At 40.8% G+C, this 26,426-nt stretch overlaps 1 protein-coding gene across 1 annotated transcript in view; it reads right to left on the minus strand.

The window, feature by feature from the left end:
* Positions 1-540: 540 nt before the first annotated feature.
* Positions 541-26,426, minus strand: part of SPINK5 (serine peptidase inhibitor Kazal type 5) — an 88,285-nt gene continuing 62,399 nt past the window's right edge. Inside the window, exons 23-36 of the mRNA XM_054694270.1 lie at positions 22,998-23,125; positions 21,459-21,555; positions 20,195-20,322; positions 18,776-18,848; positions 17,809-17,936; positions 17,581-17,647; positions 15,422-15,549; positions 14,670-14,742; positions 13,952-14,041; positions 13,722-13,849; positions 12,110-12,188; positions 8,001-8,131; positions 4,911-4,971; positions 541-829 (exon numbers count right to left, since the gene is read on the minus strand). Of these exons, the coding sequence (XP_054550245.1) occupies positions 821-829; positions 4,911-4,971; positions 8,001-8,131; positions 12,110-12,188; positions 13,722-13,849; positions 13,952-14,041; positions 14,670-14,742; positions 15,422-15,549; positions 17,581-17,647; positions 17,809-17,936; positions 18,776-18,848; positions 20,195-20,322; positions 21,459-21,555; positions 22,998-23,125 (1,320 nt within the window). The 3' untranslated portion in view covers positions 541-820. The remainder of the gene's footprint in view (positions 830-4,910; positions 4,972-8,000; positions 8,132-12,109; positions 12,189-13,721; positions 13,850-13,951; positions 14,042-14,669; positions 14,743-15,421; positions 15,550-17,580; positions 17,648-17,808; positions 17,937-18,775; positions 18,849-20,194; positions 20,323-21,458; positions 21,556-22,997; positions 23,126-26,426) is intronic.

The raw sequence follows: 26,426 nt of genomic DNA on the forward strand, positions 1-26,426 counted from the left end.
GGGACAGTAGGAGCAAGACTCTGAGAACAGTTTTAGGACTGAGAACAGTATTAGGGAGGCCCCACTGCTATTATATTTCTACTAGACAGTGGTGCTCTAGAGACTTGCCCACTCTCATTTCCTTACTCTTCTTACAGGTGCAAGGCCCTGATATAGGGACTCATTGAGGCAATAAGATTGGGTCTGAGAGATGACTGACTTATGTCACTGGATAAGGCATATGTAACTGAATGGTGTATTCATGGGAATCCACAAAGCAGATGATGGAGCTGGGAAGGTAGCAGGTGGTACAGGTGAGGTTCAACTGTAGCTGGTTTGGCTTTCTACAGCTATTGGTGCCTGGGAGCACATGTCTCCCTACCTCTCCCCCAGACTTTCCGTTCCTACCTTGACAGCAACTTAAAGCAGAAAAAAAGTGTGCATTCATTGTCTGCCCATGGACTTAACAAGCCAAAAGGGTATTTATTCAATTTCTGTAAAAAATAAGCTGCTCTTATTGAGGTAGTGACAAAGAAATTCCAGAAACAATGTTCTGCTCAGTTTACTTTTATTGAACAACCATTTGAACAGACAATATTTTGATCAGGAGGTTTCCAAAGTGTACACTGGGTTTAGATGCCGCTGGATTCTAGGAGGAATCTAGAAGGAAATAGATGGAAAAGACTGAAAGTCAGTGAGTCCATTCCCCCAACTGCTATGTGATTGTTTCTCTAGTAAATAAGATGATCTCTGAAGAATTATTTCTATGTTCAGGTGGTGAAAGTAGGAGATTCAGAATTGGGGTGTACGATTTCCCTCATGGTTTTTTCCAATTCTTGTATCATTTTCCCTAGAAGAGAAGATGGGTAGGTCAGATGCTAGAAATCCAGAGATACTGTAGAAATATGGGCTATACATTTATAGCTACACCTAGTCAAGGAAGTCTGTAGATTCTAGTGTTTGCCCAAGAACTCACAATTGAAGATCACTTTCATATTTTATTTAGTTGATTCACTAAGCCTTTATTGAGTACCTGGTAGATACTACCCTATCTATTGAGGTAAATACAAGAATGAACTCTGCTCTTGATTTTATGTAGCCCTCATGGTAATGAAAAGAGGTATTTGTCATAAACATCACTGCAAAAAGGAGGACATTGAAGTTCAGAGAAGTTTCGTGACTGGCCAAGGTCTCCCATTCACTCAAGACTGAAATCCAGTCCCACTAACGCTAATGCTGTACTATTAGTTTGTTCTGAGACTATGATCACTTATCTTCCTTGCCTGATTCATCCATATGTTTTATACTTTTGAAATCAATATTTAAAACAATAAACCAATGTTTAAAAAAGTTTAAAGGGGTTAAGGGCCTCAAGAAGTTTTCTTCCATAGAACTGCACATCATTAACTAGTGTCATCTGGAGCTTCCATGGCACTAATGCTCCAAACGTAGACCTTTTCTTGGCTCACACCTACAATGTTCTTTACTAGGGTCTTTTTGCACCCTTGCCAAGCTTTGTCATAGAATTGAGACTAGTGGGGCCTCCCTTGTAGCGCAAGGGGCTGGGCACAGCTCTGTGGGGCTGTCCACAGCCACTGCAGCATGAGTTCGACCCCTGACTGGCCAGGGAGCTACCCTCATGGTGCAGCAGACTTCTCCTGTCTTGCCCGCTGCTCCCCTCAGCAGTATATTTCAGTCAGTCTGCCTGCTCTGCTCCCCACTCTGTCTCTTGTGAATTCTTTCACACGCACCCCCATCCCTGGCCTGTACCCCAGTTCTTATATGCATAAATAAATGCATCTTTGGAAAAAAAAAAGAACTGGGCCTCCTCTGGTGGCGCAGTGATTGAGCGCTGGGCTGCGAAGCTGCCTGCAGCCTCTGCAGCGCCGGTTCGATCCCTGGCAGCCAGCAAGGGTCCCACATGGCACGCAGATCTCTCCTGCCACATCCGCTGCTCCCCTCACCAGTGTATTTCGTCAGTTTGCCTGTTTTGTCCCCTGCTCTGGCTCTGGTGAATTCTCTCATCCTCCCGTGCTTCTGACTGTACCCAGTGCTTGTATAAATAAATAAATAAATCTATAAAAAATAAATTAATTAAATTAAAAAAACTGAGACTAGTTATTTATTCATCTCTGAAAACAGAGTTCGTATCTTCCAACATTGTTTTCAATATAGCTAATCTTATTTAACTGAGATAACGCCTTCTTCAGGGCCCCAGGTTTTCAGAATCCCCAAACATCTGAAGGATGATGGCAGAGTGTAAGAATGAATGGCTCCGATAAGTCACTGAATTTCTCTCTGGGGTAACTTTCTGGGTGATGGGAAGATGACGATATCTGCTCTAATAACAGGACTATTGTGAGGGCACTGACAGAAAAGCACAGAACTGTACAGGGGAAGAGCACAAGGGACTACAGTGATGGCCTATGGGTGCTTCGGTGGTGGGAGAACCACGGTGATCGCACCTGAGAGGAGAAATCATATATTGTCCAGTGATGTAAGAAAAAAGTACTACATTTAAATATCTAAAAAAAATTAAATTTGAGAAGCACTTATCCAAAAAATAGTCAATAAATAAATTTGAGACACTTAAAAAAAACAAACCAAGAACAAAAGCCAATTATCTGAAGGGCTACATAAAACTCTTAATAGTTATCTTGTAATTGCTGTTGTATAATGGAAAGTACTGCTCAGTAAGCCAAAGTATGCATTTCAGGATGCTCAACCTAGTTTTTTTCCAGTAAAGTTATGACTTTACCAGCCCTCCATTCCATTCTTGGGATGTCATAGTCTCTTCGAGAATCTTCCAGCCAGGAACAAAGTTCTGGTTGCAGATGCCGACCCCAGCATCTGCATGTGTAAAAGTCTGTACACTGCCAAGCCACAAATAAGCCATCTCAGTGTGCCCACAGTCCCATCACTGAATCCCCAGAAGGATGTGAACCCAGACCAGGATTCTTGTTTCTAATGTTTGTTCTATTGTCTCACCATCATTAATAATCCTTGTTGTTAATAATGCCTGTTATATAACATTAGTGGAACGAAAACACCCAAATGAAAGGTACTCCTGTATAAAAGCTTTCCTGCTTAACCCTGGAAAGACTTCTTATTATTTCATTAAATACATCTTATCAGTGTAATCTTATGTCAAGCTCCTCTTAAAGTAGTTTTTGTCAAGTTAGTCTAAGGAGTGTTTCATTGAATTTGCATCCAGATTATTTTTGCCTTCCTGTTCTGAAATACATGTAACCAGGTGTGTTTGTGAAATAGGGGAACAGTATATCCTGTTGATAAAATGAGGAGCAAATCACCAAGAATTTATATGTAAGATAGCAAACACAAAAGGGGACTAGAGGCAAAGTTTAAACCCTCTCTTTACAGATGTGTAGAGACCAAGAGCAAATAGATGATTTGATCCTGTCCAGAAGAAAAAGAAGTGATTTCAGCCCAGAACTCTGCCTGCTCCACCCTGCCTTCCAGCTGCTAGTGAGGAAGCAGAAACACTTAGCTCAAAGCTCTTGTTTTCCAGTTCTCTCTATCAAGGGCTCACTATACTAAGTAGTTGTTTTGAATATGGTCTCATCTAGAGCTTGCTTAAAATCCCTAAATGTAGCAGAATAGTTTCCAATTCCATAACTGCCAAAGCTTTTTGTGACAGTGGAATGGAAGTAAAAAGTTGTGACTAATAGTTATTATTTAGTAAATAGAATTTACCAAACATAGTTTGCTTAATTAAGAACAAATATATTTGCTAAACATCAACTACAAACTTATTAAAATGTAATTAATGCAGTCATTAAAATTAAATAAGCATATGCCAAGGTCTGTTTCTCTAAGTTCATATTTTGGTCTCAAGCATAGTCATGATAGTGGTGATAATAATAATAAATGTCATTCATTTTTAGATACTGATCCAAAATACTTAAAAGTCCGTGCTTATTATATATCTTTCAATAGCTTGGTGAGACGTTGGTTTAGATACTTAGATTGTGGTTTGCCAAAGGTCTCTTATGTGAAGACTATCAAAAACTGAAGCTTGAACCTATATTTATCTGGTAACAAAACATTTTCTCTTATTTGAAAATTCTAAAGTTCTTCACCAAATTACATATTATCTTGCCTATGGAAGATATATGGCAAATGCAATCACCAGGGAGAATGCCAAACTCAATAATGTGTGTCAAAACTTCCTGGTAGGGATTTAAAGGAAAGGTCAGCTTTCCACGCTGGCAGACAATTTAATGCAATGAAAAGTGCAAGGATATGGAGGTTATACAGAAATGGTTGAAGCCTAGTTCTGTTGCAGTGTGACCTCTCTTGGTCTCTGCTTCATCTTTTTATTGTAGATCCCAGAAAGTAAAACCCACTCTGCAAATGTGTTAGATGAGGTACACTGCTCATCAACATCTATTAATGATTCCAGTAAGCACGACCCATTGCATTCACTACTCTATTGCTATTCCCACCTCGTTCAGCAATTACTTGTATTCACAATGAATATGTGACCATTTCTGGGTTTACCTGATCTTCTATCACTTCCCTCGCCAGAGGGATGTCCATCATCCAGTACAAGAAAACAGAAACAGGACCAACTGACCATAATAATTTCTCTCTTTTTGTTGTTTTTATTTTGTGTGTAGAATAACTAAGGTGTAGGCCTGAGGTATGGGAGGTGAGAGGCTTCACCAGAGACAGAGTGCGGAGCAGAACAGGTGGATCTACTGAAATACACTGCTGAGGGGAACAGCGGGAGAGACAGGAGAGTATGCTATGCCATATGGGTTAGCTCCCTGGCTGGCGATCGAACTCAGGCCACACCAGTGATAACGCTGAGACCTAGCTCCTTGGCCACCAGGGAGGCCCTGGTTGTAACACTTTCATGCGAACACCATGATACTCACAGATACTGGCTTGCTGACAGACGTCCTTACCTTGGTGCTGGTCTCCACACATTGCCCTTTACTGCGTATGCGTATGTCAGTTTGGTGTAGCCTAAAACAGAACAGATGATGCTTCAAAGATGGGAAAACTGTCATTATAATAAGAAATATCCCAAGGATTAATTGGGTGACATTAGGCCATAAACCAAAGCTGAAGTTAGGGGAGGCCCTGGTACTCGTATTCAACTATTTTGCAGTGGGTAGCATCCAGATTTAGTCTCTCTCTTCCGATTTGCCTCCAGATATGTTTCCCAGGCCTGCATGTATGCATCACATCTCATTCATCTATATATCCACTGAATTGCTGGATGTTGGAAACAGAGTTGGAGATCACCTAATCCAAAAGCCATTATTTGTAGAGAGGGATGTAGGATCTCAGAGAGGAGTTTGACATTATTGAGTGCCTAATGATGTGATGTGGGGATTATAAGATATATTAGATGTAGAAATCTACATTATATATAGAAAAAACACAAGAGAATATTGCTTCTATAGATATAAGTTGGGTTCTATATATATTAAATAATTTTAAATATATAAGAAGACACAATCATACAGTCTGAGTTTTACAGGAACATTCTTGGAAAGAATCATAAAGTATGTGAATTTTAATTCCTTATCCTTAATTAATATTGTCTACCAAACATTTACTTGTTCATCTCTAGTGATGGGAAGCACACTGTCTGCCAAACACACCATTGTGTCTTTGAACATTTCTCAAGTTGAAATGCTGTCCTGTAGTTTCCTCTAAGACCACAGAAACCAATCCTGGTCCTTCTTACCTAGACTAGGCTGACTCTTCTCTCTACATTATAAACTCCCAGTTCCTTTAAGCCAAACAATCCAGCAGAGGCATGCTTAATTAATATTTTCATCATCGCCTCAGTTTCTGACTCTCACATCCCCCTTGAGTAGAGTGGATCACTTGTTATGGGTTTATACAGTTAATGAGATGCATAAAGAATACTGAAAAGATAATGTAGACCCTGGCATTTATGAAAAAGAAAAGTTGAAGGATTTCTGGGCTGGAAGATAAGGCATATATAAAAATAAAAGTCCCGGATTTGTGCCCACATAATATGCATAAAAACTGTTAATGTTACATCATTTTGTGAAGAGAAGTATTTTTCTCCATAGTATCAGTGGCCTCTTTGATCTCCAAGTGTTTATGAAATTATTGCTTGGATGCAACAGCTATGTAATAGGAAGGAAATAAAATTATATCTCATATTCAACAAGATTAAAGTCCTTTCTGACCTACTTCCTAATTTTGTGTTTTTTAACAAATTACCTGGACTTTCTGAAACTCAGATCCACCCTGTCTACAATGAAGACAGAGGCATTCCCACAGCAGGTGGTGAGGATTCAGTGAGAGGTGAATAAGAAAGTGCCTTCCCCACAAATCAGAGAATATAAAGCTCTCATAGTCAAGTTTAATTCTAAGTTCAGGGACTGTGGAGTTGTTTTTTTTTTTTTTTTTTTTCATTTATGAGTTATTTGATTGAAAAGGAAATGCATGTAAATTCGATTATCTTTTCCAGAATTGGGAAGCAGGATATCAGGCCCATCCTCACACTCTGGGCCTTGCTTCTCATGTCCTAAGAAGAAGAGAGACACACGGAGGGCAGTGTAAGTCTGGAGTAGGACAGGCTGGGTTGAAAAGTCAAGCTTTGCCATCATGCTGTCATTTAAGGCTGGTCACATGTCAGCTGGGAAAATGTGGGGAATGTATATAGATGAGTTAGCATTTGAGCAGAAAAGCAGCAACAAAGCTACAAGCAATAACAAAAGTATTAAGGTGAATTCCTCGTATTTACCTTAAAATAAATATAATAATGCTTCTGAAAAACCCTGTGAAATCAGTTGATTCAGAGAACTGTCTCTACTTTTCAAAGATGAAGCAGAACCTCAGAATGATGGATATACTCACGGATGCACAGACAGTGAGCCCTCAGATCTATTGTCTGCTCCAGAACAAAACACAAATGTGCTCTCTTGGGCCTCCTCTGGTGGCGCAGCGGTTGAGCGCTGTGCTGCAAAGCTGCCCACAGCCTCTGCAGTGCAGGGTTTCGATCCCTGGCTGCCGGCGAGGGTCAAACATGGTGCGACAGACCTCTCCTGCCGCGCCCGCTGCTCCCCTCAGTAATGTATTTCATCGTCTGCCTATTCTTTTTTTTTTTTTTAAAAGATTTATTTATGCATACAAGAGCTGGGATACAGGCCAGAGACGCATGGGGTGAGAGGATTTACAAGAGACACAGTGGGGAACAGAACAGGCAGAATGACTGAAATACACTGCTGAGGGGAGCAGCGGGCGAGTCAGGAGAGGTCTGCTGCGCCATGTGGGTATCTCCCTGGTGGGGGCTCGAACTCGTGCTGCAGTGACCGCGGATAGCTTCATAGTGCGGTTCTTAACCCCTTGCACCACCAGGGAGGCCCATGCCTATTCTGTTCTCTGCTCTGGCTCTGGTGAATTCTCTCACCCTCCTGCGCTTCTGACTGTACCCAGTGCTTGTATAAATAAATAAATATTTGAAAAAAAAAAAAGTGTGCTCTCTTTTGCATGACATCAATACCTGCTCCAAGAAGGAATTTAGGGAGGAAGGGAAATCTGTGATGATCAGGTAGCCACAGGCCCATTAGAAATTATAGGCTTCACTGACTATATAGCCATTATTCTCAACATTTTTCTTACATACTGGAATGATGACTCTCACACTGCCAGGGATGAACATGGGTTCAAAAAGACTTTCTCCCACTGTTGCAACTCCAGCACAATTTCTTTTCTCATCCACTTAGTAAAGTGTATAAGCAATTTCATTAATCAAAATACCTTAATTGCCTTCTGTTATATATATATATATAATTATGTATATATAATTGCCTCCTCTCTAGTTCTCTCTATACACACACACACACACACATATAGTCAAGACCATTCAAAATATGAATTTTTAACTGCTCTGATTAATACATTGGTTGTAATGAAGTTGAAATTGTTAGCAGTACTTTCCTGTGGATCAACATGGTAATCAAGCATGTTTACACTGGGAGATATAATGATGCAACTTGCATACTTACAGGTTTTCATGACAAAGCAAGCAGGGATTGCTGTATGTTTGGCCATCTTCACCACAGACATAATCTAAATTCTTTGGGCAAAGGTAACCCATCTTGGGCAATATTCGGTAGCCTTTGCACATATCAGAGTCCTGGAACAAGCAAAATATAAGTCAAATTTCCTCGCTGGCCCTCAAGAAGGATGGACTTGGGAATCTTTTGATTTTCTCACTCACATTTAAAAAATGACTAATAAAGGAACTGTAATTTAACTCATACGCATTTGTGTATTTCACGCCATCATTAGTTAGACTGAACTCTTGGATTTGTCCTTCTTTTGCTAAGAAATAGATGTAGTTAAAACAAGAGAGAACAAAGCAAAAGAAAGTGGAAGGCTTACATGATACTGGGCGTAGATAAACTAAGGAGTGCCTATAGGGAGAATACTAGGATGGTAGTCATGTAAGAAATCAAATACTATCCAAAAATTAACAAAGATGTAAGAAAATAAGTTAACTAATTAATAAAATAAAACAGAGAGAACCTTAAAAAAAAAAAGAAGTCATTGTCTATATACAATCTAGAAAGCTTAGACTCAGAGGTAAAAACCAATTTAATGCATGGATTTTTGAGTCCCAGCTCTGCTCATAACCAGAGGGGTGATTTTTTTATTAATATTTTATATAATTCTTACATCATTTTTCATTTTTGCACAATATATGCATTTTCATTTTGGTTATATTCCCCATACAATTGCACCCCCCCCTTATTATGACCCTAGTCCTTCCTCTCCCCTTTCCTCCCCCGCCCCCAGAGTGTGTCAACCAGAGGGGCAATTTACCTAACTTCTCAGCCTTGGTTTTCGCACCTGAAAAATATGAATAATAGCTTTTGCCTCATGTAGTTGTTTTAGGGGATCAAACCAGGTAACACATTTAAATGGTTGTATCATACTAAGTGTTCAGTAAAATATCAGTTGTCAGTATGTTTCTCAAGGTAGAAATATGTGTATTTTTTCATGTAGAAGGAGGAACATATTTGCTCTTTGCAGTCTTCTTGAACTGTGAATTCAATTGCGACAAACACAACTTTAATGACCATAAAAGGTAGAACCAAGGCCTCCCTGGTGGCATAAGCGGTTAAGATGCAACCTACGAAGCTATCCACAGCCACTGCAGCATGAGTTCGATTCCCCAGCTGGCCAGTGAGCAACCCACATGGCGCATCAGACCTCTCCTGACTCGCCCACTGCTCGCCTCAGCAATGTACTTCAGTCAATTTGCCTGATCTGTTCCCCACTCTCTCTCTGGTGAATCCTCTCACCCCCACACCTCTGGCCTATACCCCAGTTCTTATATGTATAAATAATCTTTAAAAAAGAAAAAAAGGAAGAACCCAAGGAAAACAGAGAAAAATTTTAAATGGTATTATGGAAGACTTGAAATCAATGGTGTCAATAATTACATTAAATAGTAATAAGATAAAGTACTCCAGTTAATATCAGAATGAAAAAACAAAAGACTCAACTATATAATGTTTATAATTAGTGTACTTTAAATGAATCTTTATATCTCAAATAAGTTGAAAGTAAAATGATGGAAAATACATAGATGGCACCGAGGCAGTTTCCATGTGCACTGTCAGTGTGTGCAGCGCCTCCACTGCTGTGGGGGCTGCAGGAAAGCTGCCGGGACCCAGGCGAAGACTATGGTTGGGTGAGTGTGAGAGCTCAGCCATGGGTGACTACTTTGCAAACACAGGGCACTCCTTTCTTTTTCTCAAGTAGTGCATTAACTCTGAATAAATTCTGTTGACTTTAAAACAGACCCAGTACCCAGCCATGTCGCACTACCTCCACCGCTACCACCATTGTATGAACTCGCATCCTCTCATCTGTGGCTCACTGCTACTGCTAACAGGCTATCTCACTTTTGCTCTTGTCTCCCCGCCATCTATTTTCAGTACAGCAGGCAGAGTTATTCTTTTAAAACATATATCAGATCATGCCACCCTTTTCCAAACCCTCATCAGAATTATAGTCAAAATCTTTATGTTATGTAGGTCTACAAAATGTTATAGTCTATGTTACGTAGGTCTACAAAATCCTACATAACATGGCCTTATTTAATGACTTCCTTCTCTCTAGTTCTAAGGTCACTCTGCCTCAACTACACTGGACTCTGATTCCTTTGATGCCTTCCTTTTAGGCCTAGGAGCAAAAGTCACCTTCTCAGAAATACGGAGCGTAGGGTTCTGTCTGTTTTGTTTGTGGCAATTGTTCTCATACACATAAATAATGCCTGGAAAATAGTAAGTGCTCAGTAAATATTTGTACAATGAATAAATGGATGACAGGCTGAATTGTGAATGTAGTTCTCTGATGCAAGAAAAAGCTCACCTCAAAGCCAGATGGTACAGGAGGAAGCATGATGGAATTTCTAGTTTGCTGGCAATATTTGCTTTCTTTACTTAGGCGTAATATCACTGGTGTGACCACTTGGTGACATTTTATTTTGTTATGCAATGATGATATGTGTACTTTCTACATGACTTAAATTTCAGGAAAATTTTTTTAAAACAAAATTTACTATTCATAAAAGCCAAGATATGAAAACAACCTGTGCCCATCAATGGATGAATGGATAAAGAAGATGTGATATATATATATATATATATATTCTATATGTAGAATAGAATATATTCTATTCACTGGAATATTGGACATTTTGTGCAATGGAACACTATTTAGCCACAATTAAGAAGGAAGTATTGTCCTGTGTGACTACCTGGATAATGCCTTGAGGACATTATGCTAAGTGAAATAAGACATAAAAATATATACTGTGTGGGGCCTCCCTGGTGGCGCAGCAGTTGAACGCTGGGTTGCGAGGCTGCCTGCGGCCTCTGCAGCGTCGGCTCAATCCCCCGCCACCAGTGAGGGGCCCACAAAAAAAAATATATATATACTGTGTGGTATCACTGATATGGACAATCTAAAAAAGTTAAGAGAAGAGAATCATGGTTACCAGGGGTGGGACTGGGGAAAATTAGGAGATTTTTGTCACTTTCACTTATAAAATAAGTTATGAGGATGTAATGCACAGCATAGTGATAGTAATACTGTACTGGAAATTTACTAAATGAGTAGATCTTAAATGTTCTCAGCACACACACACACACAAAGAAGTGATAATTATATAAGGCGAGGAAGTGCTAGCTAACCCTACTTTAATTATCATTTTGCCATATTTAAGGGTATCAAATCAGTACACTGTACACCTTAATGCAATGTTTTATATCAGAAATATCTCAATAAAGCTGAGGTGAGAAAAAGAAGATTTGTGAGTAGCACTTTCCCATGTTTAGGGGTTCCTAGAGTAGTGAGCGCCTAAATGACCAAAGTATGTAATTAGCACATATTTCACTAATGCAACTTATCCTATTTGAATTGGGTAATAATTAGGTAAAATTCCTGTTTGATACCTTTCTTCTTTTCTGGGTCATCAGACTAGATGCTGAAATTTTCTCTCTTCGTGTCTAATCTGAGATTCTACCTCATGAATTTATTTCATGTTCTCACATCTCCTTTCCTCCTTGCTGCTCCTCGCCTTGCCAAAGCTCTAAAAGAATTATTCGATTAGGTTAATTTACACTGAGATAAAATTACTGATGATTGCCAGTCTGTATTTTAAACAAAAAGGTTTTACTACTGTGAATCGCTGTTTGTTGGAAACTCACATGGGTGAACGTGCTTGGCGTAGTGTTCCATGCTGTTGGCAAAAGAATCTGGTTTGGGAGGGCAAGTGAAGGAAGTTGGATATGGAGCCTCTTTTGTCTACTGAAATCACAGAATTGAGGTCCCCAACTACTTATTTAACTACATATGAGATGTCACGTTAATTATATACTCACTTTTGAAAATTTCAAAAGTATACTTTTACATAAAATTGTAATCTCAGAGCACAGGATAATCCTAGTCAAAGAACTCTTGCTAGGCATGAACTCCACTTAATCCTCACAGGACCTACAAGTTTCCATGGAAATGATTTTCATGGTGGGGTAAGAGGCAACAGGCCCCAAAGTAAGCAAATTCAATAAACAAGTAGCTCCTCACAATTCATCATTCTTACCACAGAATTGGGGGCACCTGGGCTGATTTCCTCTTCAGAAGACCTAGGGTGGGATAGCTTTTCACTGGCTTCTTTTTGACTAGAGAAGACAACAAAAAGTAATTTAAAGTTATATTCTCTATAAATTCCCGGGGGAAATTAAGCAATTATAATCCAGATAATGGAATCACGGAAGGTTCAATCATAGAGCGTCCAGCATAGTGTCAAATAAATGTACATAAGGGGGAGTTGGTGTAAAGTTCTCATCACTTAACAGATGTGTGACCTTGATCAAGTTGCTTAAAGTCCTTGAAACCAGATTTCTCACAACAGACAAAGATGGTAATTCCTAGCTCACTGAAATATTTCATGAGAAGGAAAAAAAAAACCTGACTATTGTGTTCACAGAGCTTTTCACAATCATCATCATGATGTTCATTAGACTTTGTAGGGTAAATGATTGTCAGGCTTTTCTGCCCTTCCACCATTAGGATTAATGATGAATCCCTGTGGTCCTGAATGCATGCCTGATGGCGGGCACCTGGAGTAGGGTGTGGGCCTATGTAGATGAGTACACCTGGGCTGAGACTTGGCTTATAAGGGCGGCGTCATGGGGATGCCAGTGGAACGGAACACCAGAAGGAGACCAAGTGACAGCAGAGAAGCAGAGGCCACGAGAGAAGGCCAGAGAGCCCAGATAGAGTGAAGATGTGCTGGGGGCCGGGAGGCCTGCCAGCCTCCTGGCCCCCCAGCACCCCTGCCTGCCATATGCCTGGTGAACCCCAATAAAAGACCTGCAAAAACCCACTGAGAACTCTGACTCCTCCTTTACCCGGTCTGCTGGATCAGAAAACCTGCACTGTGTCCGTTTCTGCCTTTACAGGATACAAAACTCTGATTTTTTTCCTTAAAGATAGCTGATCAGGTTGTAGAATAGGGACCTGTTCTAGAGATCTGATCTTGAGCGTTGAAAAAAATAAGTTTACTACAAAGCTAGTAATTATCATAATTAGAATTTACATCTGGATTTTCCAAGTCTAAGTTCATCTACATCAGGGGTTCTCAATTTAAGGGTCTTGACTGTAAAATTTAAGTATCCCAAGGATTCAGAAGCACACGTTTATTTAATCAGAAGTTTCTGAAAATGCAGTTCCCCTGCCAGCTGAAGGGGGAACAGGATCCTCTTCCATTTTTTAAGTTGCAAAAACAGGATTTTTTTTGGTCCCTCTTCCCTTACCCACTTTCCCTCATGCTAATAACTTAAGAGTCATAGCACAAAGATCACCCACAGACAAATTAACCTTGTTACAATATTATTAACTAAAGTGTAGAGCTTGTTCAAATTTCACCAATATTTCAGTAACATTCTAGAGTTCTGCTTGGTTTCTGTCATAGCACTTAGAACTTATGAAGTGTGGTGAACCAACACTGCCTCAAAAGCAGGGTCAACTGTATGGTAAAGGACAGAGTTAGGGTTTTGGCGGTGAACTTCCATAGTTACCCATGTGGACTTAGTATGATGTGCTCCTGAAACTGAAATCGTGTTACTTCCATGAAAATACAGTTTCTCGGGGAAGCTGCCTTTTTGACCATGTTCCATGTAGTGGCATCATGCAAGCGCCTCTCAACTCACAAGGCAGCTCTGCACATGTAGCACTTGTTTTTGTACAGCTTTCCGTCTGCTCCCCGCAACGGGTCATTCTCGCGAGTGCACAGCAGCTCATTATTCTTCATGGATGCCCGGAAGCTACTGCACTCATCCTAGAAAGTGGGAAAGGAGGCGTGAACATGGCTTTTCCCTTCTTGACTTGGTGGTTTTCCCAAACTTGGCCTTAGGAAGCCTGCCACTGGGCTCAGACTCACTGGACTAATGCTGGTGATGGAGGCCAAGGAACGCTTAGACTGTCTAACCTTCTCGTCCTCCGCCAGGTTCCGGGCCTCTCTGCACTGGTCCTGGAAAGGCAGGGAGATAAAACAACACTGGAGACACCACCTGGTCTCCCTGATCCTTTCCTTCCCGTCTGCCCTTCCCCCTTCTCCATACAAGGTGTACTTTTGACCAAAGGACAGTCTCCCTGAAAGCTAACCCTACAGAGGGGATTATCACTGCTAAGGGTTGGGGGGCAGGGAGAAGTAGGAAGACATCGTCTCTGCAGTGTTGAAAGGTAAATAGAAAAGGCAGCCCACCCATGCACACTACTGATTCATTGAAGCTGAGAAAATCAGGGAAGGAAGCTAGAGGGGAGACTGATTGGTTCATATTAACTGTTTAAAATCACTTTCCCATTTAAGGTGACAGAGATAGCAGGCAGTTGAGGTATTTTCAATCAATATTTCTCCCAAAGAGGAGAGACTGAAATAATAATTGACACACATTGTGCACATATTTCTCCATAAAAGTGAGAAAACCATTAAACTTCAAAGCCAAAATGGAAATCCTATTACAACCCAAAGTGACAATATCGGTAAAATCAATTTTATTTGAAGCAAAAGCATGTTAATTATTCCCAAACTGAAGGAGAATGCAAGATTCTGAGGATGAAAGGTAAAGCAGTTATCTCGGTATCTTTTAGGAAATAACCTTTGCATCATTTGAGGGCCTGGCACTTGATGTTCCTTCTTCATTCTTTTTTCTTTCATTAGCTTCTCGTTCACTGCAGAATTGAAAAAAAAAAGGGGGGGGGGTAGTTTTCCCAGGGCTATTATTAACCAAATATCTCTGCAATCCTAAACATCAGCAAATCTAACAAGATATATTTGTGGCAATGCCAATCAATTTTAATAAGTTCAGTTACTATACCATTATTCAGGATGATAGGATCATTACTTTTCCCTCAATATATTTATGGATCTCTGATGCAGTTGCCTCATTTTTCCTTTTCTTATAAAATGACAACTGAATTCTCCAGTTCTGGCTGCCCTTTGAATAGTTATAGGGCTTTATGGTACGCAAACATTAAAAAAAAAATCCCTTTGAAAACCCACAGAACTGTATGGCGCTGCCTCATTCCCTTTATGCAGTCTATGGCAGGACTGTGGGTTTGCAAACCAGGTACTAGCTACTAATCTTGCTCTTTGAAAGCCAACAATTTGGTTCCTATCAGCAGCTGTCTTCCCATCCCAGATGCTCCAGCTGTGACTATGTTTCTTATCATCGAAATAACAATTTCTTGTGGAAGTGCTTTGGAAATGTCCTGTCCTCTTCTGAAGTGAGGAACTATTATGGTATATTTAAAGTAAGACACTGAGCATTTTAAGTGTTCAATTAAGAGGTGCTATTTTCTGGCAAACTGGTATCACACATCACACTGATCAATAAAGTCCTTCACGTACAAGATGCTCTGACACATGGCACACTTGTTGACGTGCATCTTGCCATATGGACCCCGAATCGGATTATTTTCTCTAGTGCAGATAAGCTTTCCCTCTCTCACCAAGCTCCGGAATTCATGACACTGATCCTGCCATTAGGAGGGAAAAAAAAAAAATGTTACTTTGGCAATATGATTTTTAAAACTAAACACAAGATCAGTAGTTAAATATAAACTCATAGCACTTGAATGGAAATAAGACCTAGAGAAAGAACATTTTATTAATAGCAGTGGATTGTGTTTTAAAGCACTTTCTCCAGTCTCTCCATAGCATCCCAAATGAAGAATTTGTCCCATTGAAATTTCACTAACACCTGGGGAAGCCATTACCATTTTAATACAGTTTTCTCTAGTAGGTTGAGCTATATTCATTACTACAGTACACACAAAACGTCCTGGAATGAACTAAAAAGCATTCTTTTGGCAACACATATAAACATGTAAACATTTAACTTTGCTCCTCATTAAAGGCTGAACAGAATTCATCACATCTGTATTACACACACATTGTTGTGTTGCTCTGGTGACTTTCCTTTAGTTGTCATCAAAAGATATCCATGACCCCAGAAAAACACTTTGTCCTAATGAAAAAAAAATCAGTAATTACAGTGGAATTTGTGATCAGAGACCTGTTAACTACCAGGCTCTGCTGCTTTTCTTCTTGGCGTTTACCTGGCAGAGAGTAAAACTCTGCCTATTGAAGAAGACAGACTTGCCTTTTTTGTTCAGTTTTTGCAAATAAGAACCTTAAAGAGAAGCCAATGGAAATAAGTCCTCAGGATCTGACCTCTCTTGAAATTTTTTGACAGCTACAGAAATTTGTCTTGAGCTTCCTTTGAGCTCAAGGAGCCAAAGTAGAGACATAGGAACATGATCTTAAAAAAATACTGCTAGTGACCTGGATTGTGGTTCTCCTTTCTTTGCCCTGGGATACCCATAAACATCTCTAGACTTACTTTATTTGCAGCATTTTGAAATGGCTTTGGAGCTGACTACCTGCCAACATATTAAATATCACACAGCCATCATTTTTAGAAGTTACTAGATTTTCTTTTCCTGGCTCTCAAAATACCATGTACGGACATGTTTATGGCAACACCCATCACCTATAAACCACCCAAAATGTGTGGGTGCAAGCTCTGGCTCTTCTATTTCTATGTGTGTAGTTAATTTCTGAGTTTTTCTCAATTGTAAAATTGGAAAGTCTCAACAATTATATAGATTTGGGGGAAGTTTAATTCTGATGCTGCATGTGCTTTGTAAAACTTATTTTTCTTTGTGTGTACAGATAAAACCACAGCTCCTTTTTATCCCCAACCCCCAACCCCTCCAAAAAAGAACCTGGATATTATATATATGTTTGAGAGTATTTTTTAATTTGAAATATCTAGAAATTTTTTATTTGAAATAAACTAGATATTAAGAAAAGGTAAAATATCTGAGATAAAATAGAATAGATTGTCAGTAGCAGTCATTTGAAGCTTCGAAGACTAAAATAGCCTTTTCTCAAAGTCACTCACCTACCAAAATGTGTAAAGATATCCCCAACATATTTTTTTTAATGATGCTTAGCGTAGTGTTTCATTTTGTTTGGTCAGTTTGGACCTAGCAAAAAGTTGCCTCATTAATAGGAAAACCTTCCAGGGGAAATTTCACTACTTTGCTTTTCTGATTGGCATTCACAGATGGATTAGAAGAGACTGCCCTGTGTCATTTTTCCATGTGTTGGAGTTGTTAAGCATTTTCAAAGTCTAAAACTGAACACAAGATGGCACTGGAATGCCAAGAGTTTATCATCTGGAGCTCCAAGTTTTTCATATTTGCTTTCTTACCTGCGATTTTAGATCTATTTGCTTGACTGTTTTAAAACTTCAGAAAAGAAATTCACTTGATAACAACAACTTGACAGTTGTTACTGGTCTTACTAATATGTGAAAATTGCTTCAAAGTTGCTCCAAATAGCATGATATTTTCTTGAAAGATCTGGCCATATCTTTCTTGTTTACTATAATGACTGGACAGAGTGGGCTTCTATATCTATAAATGTTTGGTGACTAATTTGACCATACAATCAGTCACCTACACTTAAGTATAACACTTAACATGTATAACATATATTACATTGCTCTTATCTCCTGTGTGTCTTGAGTCTTCCTCTTTCTTTTTTTTTTCAGCTGCTTCCCGTTCCCTGGAAGTACAAACAGAAACATTTTAGCCAAAGTAAATAAAGTCTTTACTAATTACAAAATCTGCTTTTAAAAAACTGTGATTTTCTCAGACTGATGAGAAATGATTATTAGACTGTAAGACCCACAATTTCAGGTCCAGTTTTTAAAAAACAATACTCACAATTTTTCTTTACACAAAGCACACTTATTGCCATGTGTCTTGCCATTCGGACCCCGGACAGGGTCACTTTCCCTGGTGCAGATGAGTTGTCCATTTTTCATTTGAGATCTAAACTCATCACATTCATCCTGAAAATAGGGAAAGGTTATATTAGAAATGACTTTTTTGACAGATTTTGATCATATTTGCAATGTGAACATTTTGACTCCGGAGCCAGGCAGCCAAAACTCTGCTGTGGCAGGCAGTAAGACCAACAGGTCCTAATTCCTGGAATCTGTGAGTGTGTTGCCTTACAAGAAGCAGGAATTAAGGTAGAATGGAGTTAAGATTGCTAATAAGCACTCTTTAAAATGGAGAGATTTCCCTGAACTGTCTGGGTGGTATGGGGTCCTTATGAGTGAAAGAGGGAGGTGGGGGGGGTAGCGGTCAGTGTCAGAGGGATGCAGCTTGAAAAAGATTCTACTGACCACTGCTGGTTCTCAAGACAGCCACAAGACAGGGGATATAGGCAGGCTCTAGCAGTTAGGAAAAGCAAAGAAACAGGTCCTCCCCCAGCACCTCAAAAAGGAACACAGCCCTACGGACAGCTTGGTCTTAATGCAGTGATATCCCACCTCCAGAAATGTATAGACTGAATGTATGTTATTTTAAGCCACTAAAAGTTGTAATTTCTTCCAGCTGCTGGACCTCATTGTTCCTGTCTATGAATATGGTTAAAAAAAATTATTTGGCCAAACTCACTTGAGAGAATTAAGTAAACTATAGAAAACGTGTTGGAGTGTTCAGATTCAATGAATTTCTACACTGAGCAAGTTACTAGTGACATTGTGATGCTCACATTAATGTTGGCTTCTGACCTTCCAAGGGCAAGATCTTGGTTGGCCACATGTTCACCCCTTTCTATATTTTTGATAGCCAGTGCTGATTTATACAAAGACCATTCTGAACAACCCAGTTAATAAATTACCTTTCTCGATGCTGATTCAGTCCTATTTGATCTACTGCCAGAATGCTTGTTTTTTTCCTCTTGCTCTTTTTGTCTAGAAGAACAGTCAAGAGTCATCTTGTTAGCACAAACTCAGGCTTGGAAGGAGCCACAGAGTTATGTATTCCAAACCTCCTTCACACAGACCCTCTCTCTGCTCTGTAAGAAGAGGCTCCCACATGCCAAGATAGCTTTTCTAGGGAGAGCAACTCAAACAATTGCAAAGTTTCTTTTATTTCTGTCCAAATGTATCTGTGGATAACTTGCATCCCTTAGTTCTTAGTTCTCAGGACCACACAGAACAAGCCTGCTGAAGTCCTGATATTAATCCTTCAGATATTTCAAGGCAAACTTTCGGTCGCCAGGCCCAGCTTCCTTAGCGCTTTCATATTTTCATCACTCGTTGTGTTTGTAATTACTCCAAACTCACCACTCTAGTCTTTTGATTTGTAGATCAACCCATTATAAGATTATTTCTTAAACTATAGATCTCAAAGTGAAAAACAAGAAGAATAATCTAGAATGTTCCTTAGATTTTAACCTCTTACCTTTCCCTAAGTTTTCTGATATTTTTTATTGACAATATCTGGATTGGGGACTTGGTGACTTGATTTTTGAGAAGCAAATCAGATGATTCTGATGCAGTTGGCCCAAGTTCCAAATACTACTAAACTCTAGTACATGTTCTCCTGCAAAGTTTTACTTGGTTTTGCATAAAAAATCAATATATATGTATATTTTTTCTTTAATATCTCCCATATTATTTATTACATTGTGGCATTCATGTCATTATTAATTATTAATGACAAAAAACCCACAAGTAACAAGTCTAATCACTGAATTCACATTCACGGATTTCGTTTTTATTTCTTTTGAATAATTCCCTTTGAGCACATGAGAAGTAGCCTAAGTGGTAAAAAACATAACCTGAAAATGCAAGCAAATATGAAGTCTTGAAATTTCAATCAACTTAACCTGTGGAAAGAGGGTCTAGAATGATGTGGAATTTTAGGTATAGTCACAGTTCTATTAACAAACCTCCAGTGGCCTCTGATCATATATAGAATAAAACTCAATATCCTTATTTTGGCCTAAAATCCCTTAAGTGATTTTTCCAAACTCTTTTTTCTGCAATTCTTATGCAATCATCTTGAGATATCGTAGCCTCCTTTGTGTTTCTTGAGTTTGCTAACTTCAGGTCTCTATTCAGACCTTTACATTGGCTCTTGCCCTCTCTGAAACTCTTCTTCCAGATAGCCCCATTGTTCATTTTTTACAGGTCCCATTCACATGTCAAGCCTTTCCTGGACACCCTAAATAAAGTAGTGCCCCCATTGCCTTTCTGTTACCCAACTCTGCTTTATTTTTCTTTTAGACATGCCTGTTGAAAGAAGCACTTACAGTATTTCTTTACACATGGTGCACTTATTGTTATACGATTTGCCATCAGCATCACGTACAGGATCACTCTCCCGAGTACAGCTGAGTTTGCCATTTTTCATAGTTTCCCGATACTCAGCACATTGGTCCTGAAAAGGGAGAAGACAGCAGGCTTCCTGGATTGCTTTTCTGCATTGTTAAGTTTGCTAGCATAGGAAAAGCTCTTGTCTACTTCCTCTTAAGAGGAATGTCTACATCTAGAAATGCTATCTACAGAGAAAGAGGAGCGGGAATCATCCACGTACTAAGAGGTCAGTTGTCATGGTTAATTATGTTGCTTTTGCAGTTCTACACCAGAAGATCATAAAGTTGACTGGGATTTAATAGCTTAGATCAAAGGCAAGCAAAGGACAAGCAACAGGACTCATCTACCCTGATACCTATACTTACATATAAAGATGTATCTATATAGATATAACTTGAAATGTTCGCTCACTCATTCATTTAGCTATTTTTTTATGACTGCTTCTCTACAATAATGGCAGAACTGAATAGTGGATGCAGAGGTCCTGCGACCCACAATGCCTACAATAGTTGCTATTCAGCCTCTTATAGAAAAAAAAAAAATTGCTGACCCCTGTTGTAGATAGAAGGGAGAAAGAAATGCTGGGAGAAAACACAAAGCTGTACAAAGATCAAGGAAGACAGGCTGAGCAAATAACAGAGAAAAGAGAAAAAGGGTATTAACAGTCTCTCACTTGAGAGTGGGAACTCAACCTCCTAAAGAAGAAAAAAATGGAAAAACAGAAAGCCCAGTTGGTAGCTTACACTATCTGACACCAAACTACTCTCTTTCACCATATTATGCTGCTTTGGATCAACAGAAAATAGAATTCGAGAACGTGGTCCCATTTAGGGAAAAAGAGAACTACTAAAGTAAACGAAGAGCTATGTTAGACATGTTCGCATGCTCATTCTCCCATGGCCAATCAATCACTGGCAGGAGAGCTAGGTAATCATAAAGAGGGGTCAGGAGACTGCAATAAAGTCAGATTGTCAAGTATTATCTTTAGGACTGAAGAAGTCAAAAATCTCTAGTCTCCCTAGGGAGATTAAAAATTGCTGATCTATCACCCTACAACCTTAAGGGGAATCTCCTGCACTCTTCCAAAAATACTTTCAAACTCAGTCCTCTGTACATGCGCCTTTCAGCACAGGCTGAGCCACAGTCCTACAGTCAAAGACTGAGCCCTCTCTGGTCATGGGAATGAGAGGTTGTTCACACCTGAGCTTTCCCTCCTCCTCCACCACTGGCACCGTGCTCCTTGGCATTTCTCTGATCTTCCTCTTCTTTTCTTTTCTTTTCTTCATCTTCTTTCTGGCTGGAAATTGGGGAGGGGGAATAATAGATTACAGAGTGTGGCGTGTACTTCTATGAGTTTCTTATATGCGACCAAATTACATTTGTATGGAAGTCAACCACATTTATCGAACTACTGTACAGGCCCTTTTCTCTGAAAATAAGACAGTGAATTATGCAGAGCCCTTTGGTCTTGGAGAACTCTCATTGCAGTAGGAGAAACCTGACATTAACATAACCACAAGCCCAGGGAGCAAGGCCTGAGGATTCCATAAACGTGCATCTTAAGTCTCAATCTTATGTGGATTATCTCTCACATAATCCATATTCAAGAAGTTCCAAAACACTTCTTTTCTCTGCCAAAAAGTGCTCATCCTCCTGGAGTCTCTACCTTCCACAAAGAACGAAATGCTAGAGTTAACTCTTAAATGCTCTGGCACCTTAGCTCGAAGCTGCTGCCGCCTGACACCGAGTCACCTTCACACCACCCTGGTGTCCATTCGCTCACCTCCTGTCCCATTTCCTTTGCTCTACTTACTTTTCACGGGACTACTGCAAACCACCACTACCACCACAGACATTCTGAATTTCAGCCCCTTCCTTTTCTTTTTTCTCCTTTTTATGTTGACATATTTATGGCACTTAATCTCCTACCAGCAAAATTTGAACAGCTACACACCGTATGTAGAATAAACTTAAGAATAAACTTAATGTAGAATAAACTAAATGACTTACTCTTTAGATACTACAGCTTTCTTAATTTTAGACTCATCCTACTCTTTTTGTACTGTCCTTCTTGTACTATCCAATTCTCTCTCCATTACACTTTCTATGAACTCTGTCCTTCCTCAAGTACCATTGCAAATTGCATCCCTCACTTTTCATTTAGCAATTCCTCCTATGTATTACACTAACTTATGTCTCAGTCTAATCCCTAGTGGGCTATATGATTTCTGAGAAGACTGTTATATTCATCTTTGCATAACCATTACAGACATTGTATATTGGAGATGTACAGGAAGATGTTATTGAATTTCTTATATATTTAAAGTCTATTCCCGACCTTTGTATACATATTGACTTCTCATTTCTTGAAAACATATTTTCAAAAAATGTAGATAGAGAAGTTAAGTTGACAGTAAAATTTGTGTGTTTTCTTTCTAATGATCCGGTGAAAGGATTCATCCAACAGCAAAGGATTTAGAGTTTTGTCAAGAAAGACATTATGATCTACTGATAGAATCTACCCTTAAACTAATGGAGAACTTTATCACTTAGTCATATATTATTTATTTCTAGAACTGTGAGTCATGGCTTTTATGAACAAATCTTAAGCTAAAAATGTTGTACAGATAATCATTTGTTGCTTTTATATGTAAGAAAGAACCAATATAGTTTAGTGTCTTCCCAGCTCTGTGTACCCAAGTCTGCCAACCCACAGGATGGTTTCATCTGTATACTCACAAGATTGCTTTGCACATGGCACACTTGTTGCCATGGGTCTTGCCATCAGGGCCACGTACAGGATCATTTTCTCTTGTGCAGAAAAGATTTCCATTTTGCAGAAGGCGCCGAAACTCACTACATGTATCCTAAAAGAAAGAGAATGTGCAAGAGTTTGGGCATTGTCATAGAAATGATTCTCTTGGATTCCTACTAAGTGCTTCATGGAAAGATGAGAAAATCCTGGTATTTGTTCTCTTCCTACTAAGCACACATGACTTACAAAGAGGTTTCTGTTACTTTTCCCTTGAGATTTAGTCCCCAAATCCAGACTGAACCTACAATTATGCACAAGTATCTTTTAATAAACTGGGCTCTCTGTTGAGTGGTCACAGTTCTTATTTGGGGCTTTGTTGTCCATATTATTTCATATCATGTTACATCATGTTTTGTTATGTTAGAATAAAGACACCGTACATGTCATAGAATCAACATATTTTGGGTTTGGCTAGAAGCTCAAAGTTTATCTGGTCCTACTATCCACACTTCAGCTCAACCCTCCACAGCATGCCTTCCAAGAGGGCGGCTGCTAGACTTAAGCGGCCTGCTCAGCCACCATTATGGTTACCTGCAGTTCTGCATTCCTATGCAAAGGTCAGAACTGTCCAGTCACAGTCATATGTCCCCGTTGTCAGTGAGGTTTTCATTGGGCAATCTACTGCAGGTCTCAATTCACCCCAAGATGGTCATCCACTTTTGGGAAATGGGCTGAGGGGCGCAAGCCAGCACACCCCTCAAACAAATCAGGGCAGTTATCAGGCTCCAGCACATACCCCCAACCAGCTTCCTGCATGGATGTCACAAATGGAAGCTCCAGGGGTATCACAAACAATGTAGCCTCAGACCAGCCTTCCAAATCCCCAACCTCAGGGGGGAAACCTCACCAATCAATTTTTGATCTAAATGCAGCCTTTAAAGGTAGTGCAGGATTGGATTTATCTCTTACTCATGAATTAATTCTTAATGTCTCAGGAGAAGTACGCCTTGGTAACACTGGGATTTTCGGGCCGCTCCCTCATGGTTATTATGTAGGTCTAATCCTAGGGCGTTCAAGCATTAAATTTAGATGGAATATTTGTCCTCCCAGGCGTAGTGGACTCTGATTAGTCGGGAGAAATTAAGATTATGCTTATGGCCCATAAATTTGTTATCTCTCCTCATACTCGCACTGCACAGTTGTTACTTTGCCATACTGGGCCCCAACCTCACAGTCTCAACAAAGAGGCCCTCGAGGGTTCGGCAGCTCTGGAAATCAAGCCTTCTGAGCAACTGCTGTTACAAATAACCCGCCTGTAGGGTAAGGAAAAATGTCAGGCTTTTCTGCCCTCCCACCATCAGGATAGATGATGGATCCTGCGGTCCTGAATGCATGCCTGATGGCGGGCACCTGGAATAGGGTGTGGGCATAGGTAGATGGGATTCACCTGGGCTGAGACTGTGCTTTTTAAGGGTGGCGTCGCGGGGATGCCAGCAGCAGGAGAAGCCGAGAGAGAAGCCGAGAGAGAAGCAGAGAGAAGCAGAGAGAAGAGAAGGCCGGAGAGCCCAGATAGAGTGAAGACTTGCTGGGGGCTGGGAGGCCTGCCAGCCTCCCAGCCCCCCAGCACTCCTGCCTGCCGTGTACCTGGTAATCCCAATAAAAGCCTGCAAAACCACTGAGGACTCTGATTCCTCCTTTACCCGGTCTGCATGGGATCAGAAAACCTGCCCTGTGTCCATTCCTGCCTCTACACCGACCTTCTTTAACTGTTTCTATCTCAGGCAAATCCTTTACCCGTCTCATTGACATGGGAGCCAATGTCCCAATGATAGCTAAAAAAGACTGGCCCCCTGTAGGATAAGGAAAAATGTCAGGCTTTTCTGCCCCCCCGCCATCAGGATAGATGATGGACCCTTGCGGTCCTGAATGCATGCCTGATGGCGGGCACCTGGAGAAGGGTGTGGGCCTAGGTAGATGGGATTCACCTGGGCTAAGACTGGGCTTTTAAGGGCGGCGTCACGGGGACGCCAGCAGAAGCCAAGAGAGAAGCAGAGCCATGAGAAGAGCAGAGAGAATGTGAGAGAAGGTCGGAGAGGCCAGAGTGAAGACTTGCTGGGGGCTGGGAGGCCTGCCAGCTCCCCAGCACCCCAGCCTGCCACGTACCCGCTAAATCCCAATAAAAGACCTGCAAAAAACCACTGAGGACTCTGACTCCTCCTTCACCCCATCTGCATGGGATCAGAAAACCTGCACCGTGTCTATTCCTGCCCCTACAATTAGCGTAAGTCAGCAAGATGATCCATGCAGATGGGTATGGAGTCCTCCAAAGACCTGGAGGGACTAAGGAGTAACAGACTGTGTTTGCCTGTGACGACACTGGAGGCACCATGGCAGCACAGAAGGTGGACACAGTCCGGGAGCTACAGGACGAGACCTCAGCTGGAGGAGGAGACGCCCGAGAGGACCAGCCAACGACCCCTGAGGCAGCAAGAATCATCGGGGAAGAGAGGACCATGATTTGGAGCTCGCCAGTGCTGATGCAGGGAGAGGCCAACGGTCTTGGACTGATGGACTTGGACTGACAATCCTGCCAGAAGGCGGAGGAACTTTGGCAAGTTAATGTTGTTTTGGAACCCTGGGGGAGGATTGTTTGTACAGTCCCAGAGATGGGAATCTGGGTGTGGCCAGTGGGCCTCAGTTGCTAAAAGCAGCCTGATGTGTCCAGCAGCTAGGCAGAGGAGAAAAGCCAACTGAGAAGGCAAAAGCTGGTGCTGATGCTGAGTTTGGGAAGCCCTGAGTGGCTGTTAAGCACTAAGTAAGCTGAGGCAGGCCAGTGAGTCTCATAAAATCACCTGTGGGTGGTGCCCTGCTCGTTCTCGAGTGAGAGTGAGGAGCTGAGGAACCCGTCCTTGGGGGACGGGTGGGGAACATGGCTTGAGATGGAGCCCAAGCCGAAGAGGGGACCCAAGAGAGGCCACATGTAGAGTTTGGATCCCCGACCCATGTGCTTGTGCAGTGGGTTGGCCTGAGTGCAGGGGTCTGCGTGTCGCATTGGTGGCTATGAAAGCTGAATGTTGGAGCGACAGCAGACAGAAACCCTGAGGGTTGTGGGATTACCCCCAAAGAGTAGAGAATCCCCAATCCAGGAGTGAGTGCATCCTGGGGGTGGATGCAGTGTGTGGCTTGTAGCCGAGACTACAGCCAGAGAAGGCCAGGAAGCCTGACAGCTCCTGGCATGTGACAGAGATGTCGAGTGATTTCCCCTCCTTCATATGAGCAGTGCCTTCAGCAACAGATTTGGTGGCTCATCTGCTGGTACCGATAATTGTCTTTTGCCACTAGGTTGGGGTCCTGCCTGGACTTATTTGTGTTCTGCTGTATTTTGTTGTTATATTGTGATGTATTTGCTTTTG

This window comes from Talpa occidentalis, unplaced genomic scaffold, assembly GCF_014898055.3.
Source record: "Talpa occidentalis isolate TD23 unplaced genomic scaffold, MPIMG_talOcc4v2.1 talOcc4.13, whole genome shotgun sequence".
In the NCBI taxonomy this organism is placed as follows: Eukaryota; Metazoa; Chordata; class Mammalia; order Eulipotyphla; family Talpidae; genus Talpa; species Talpa occidentalis.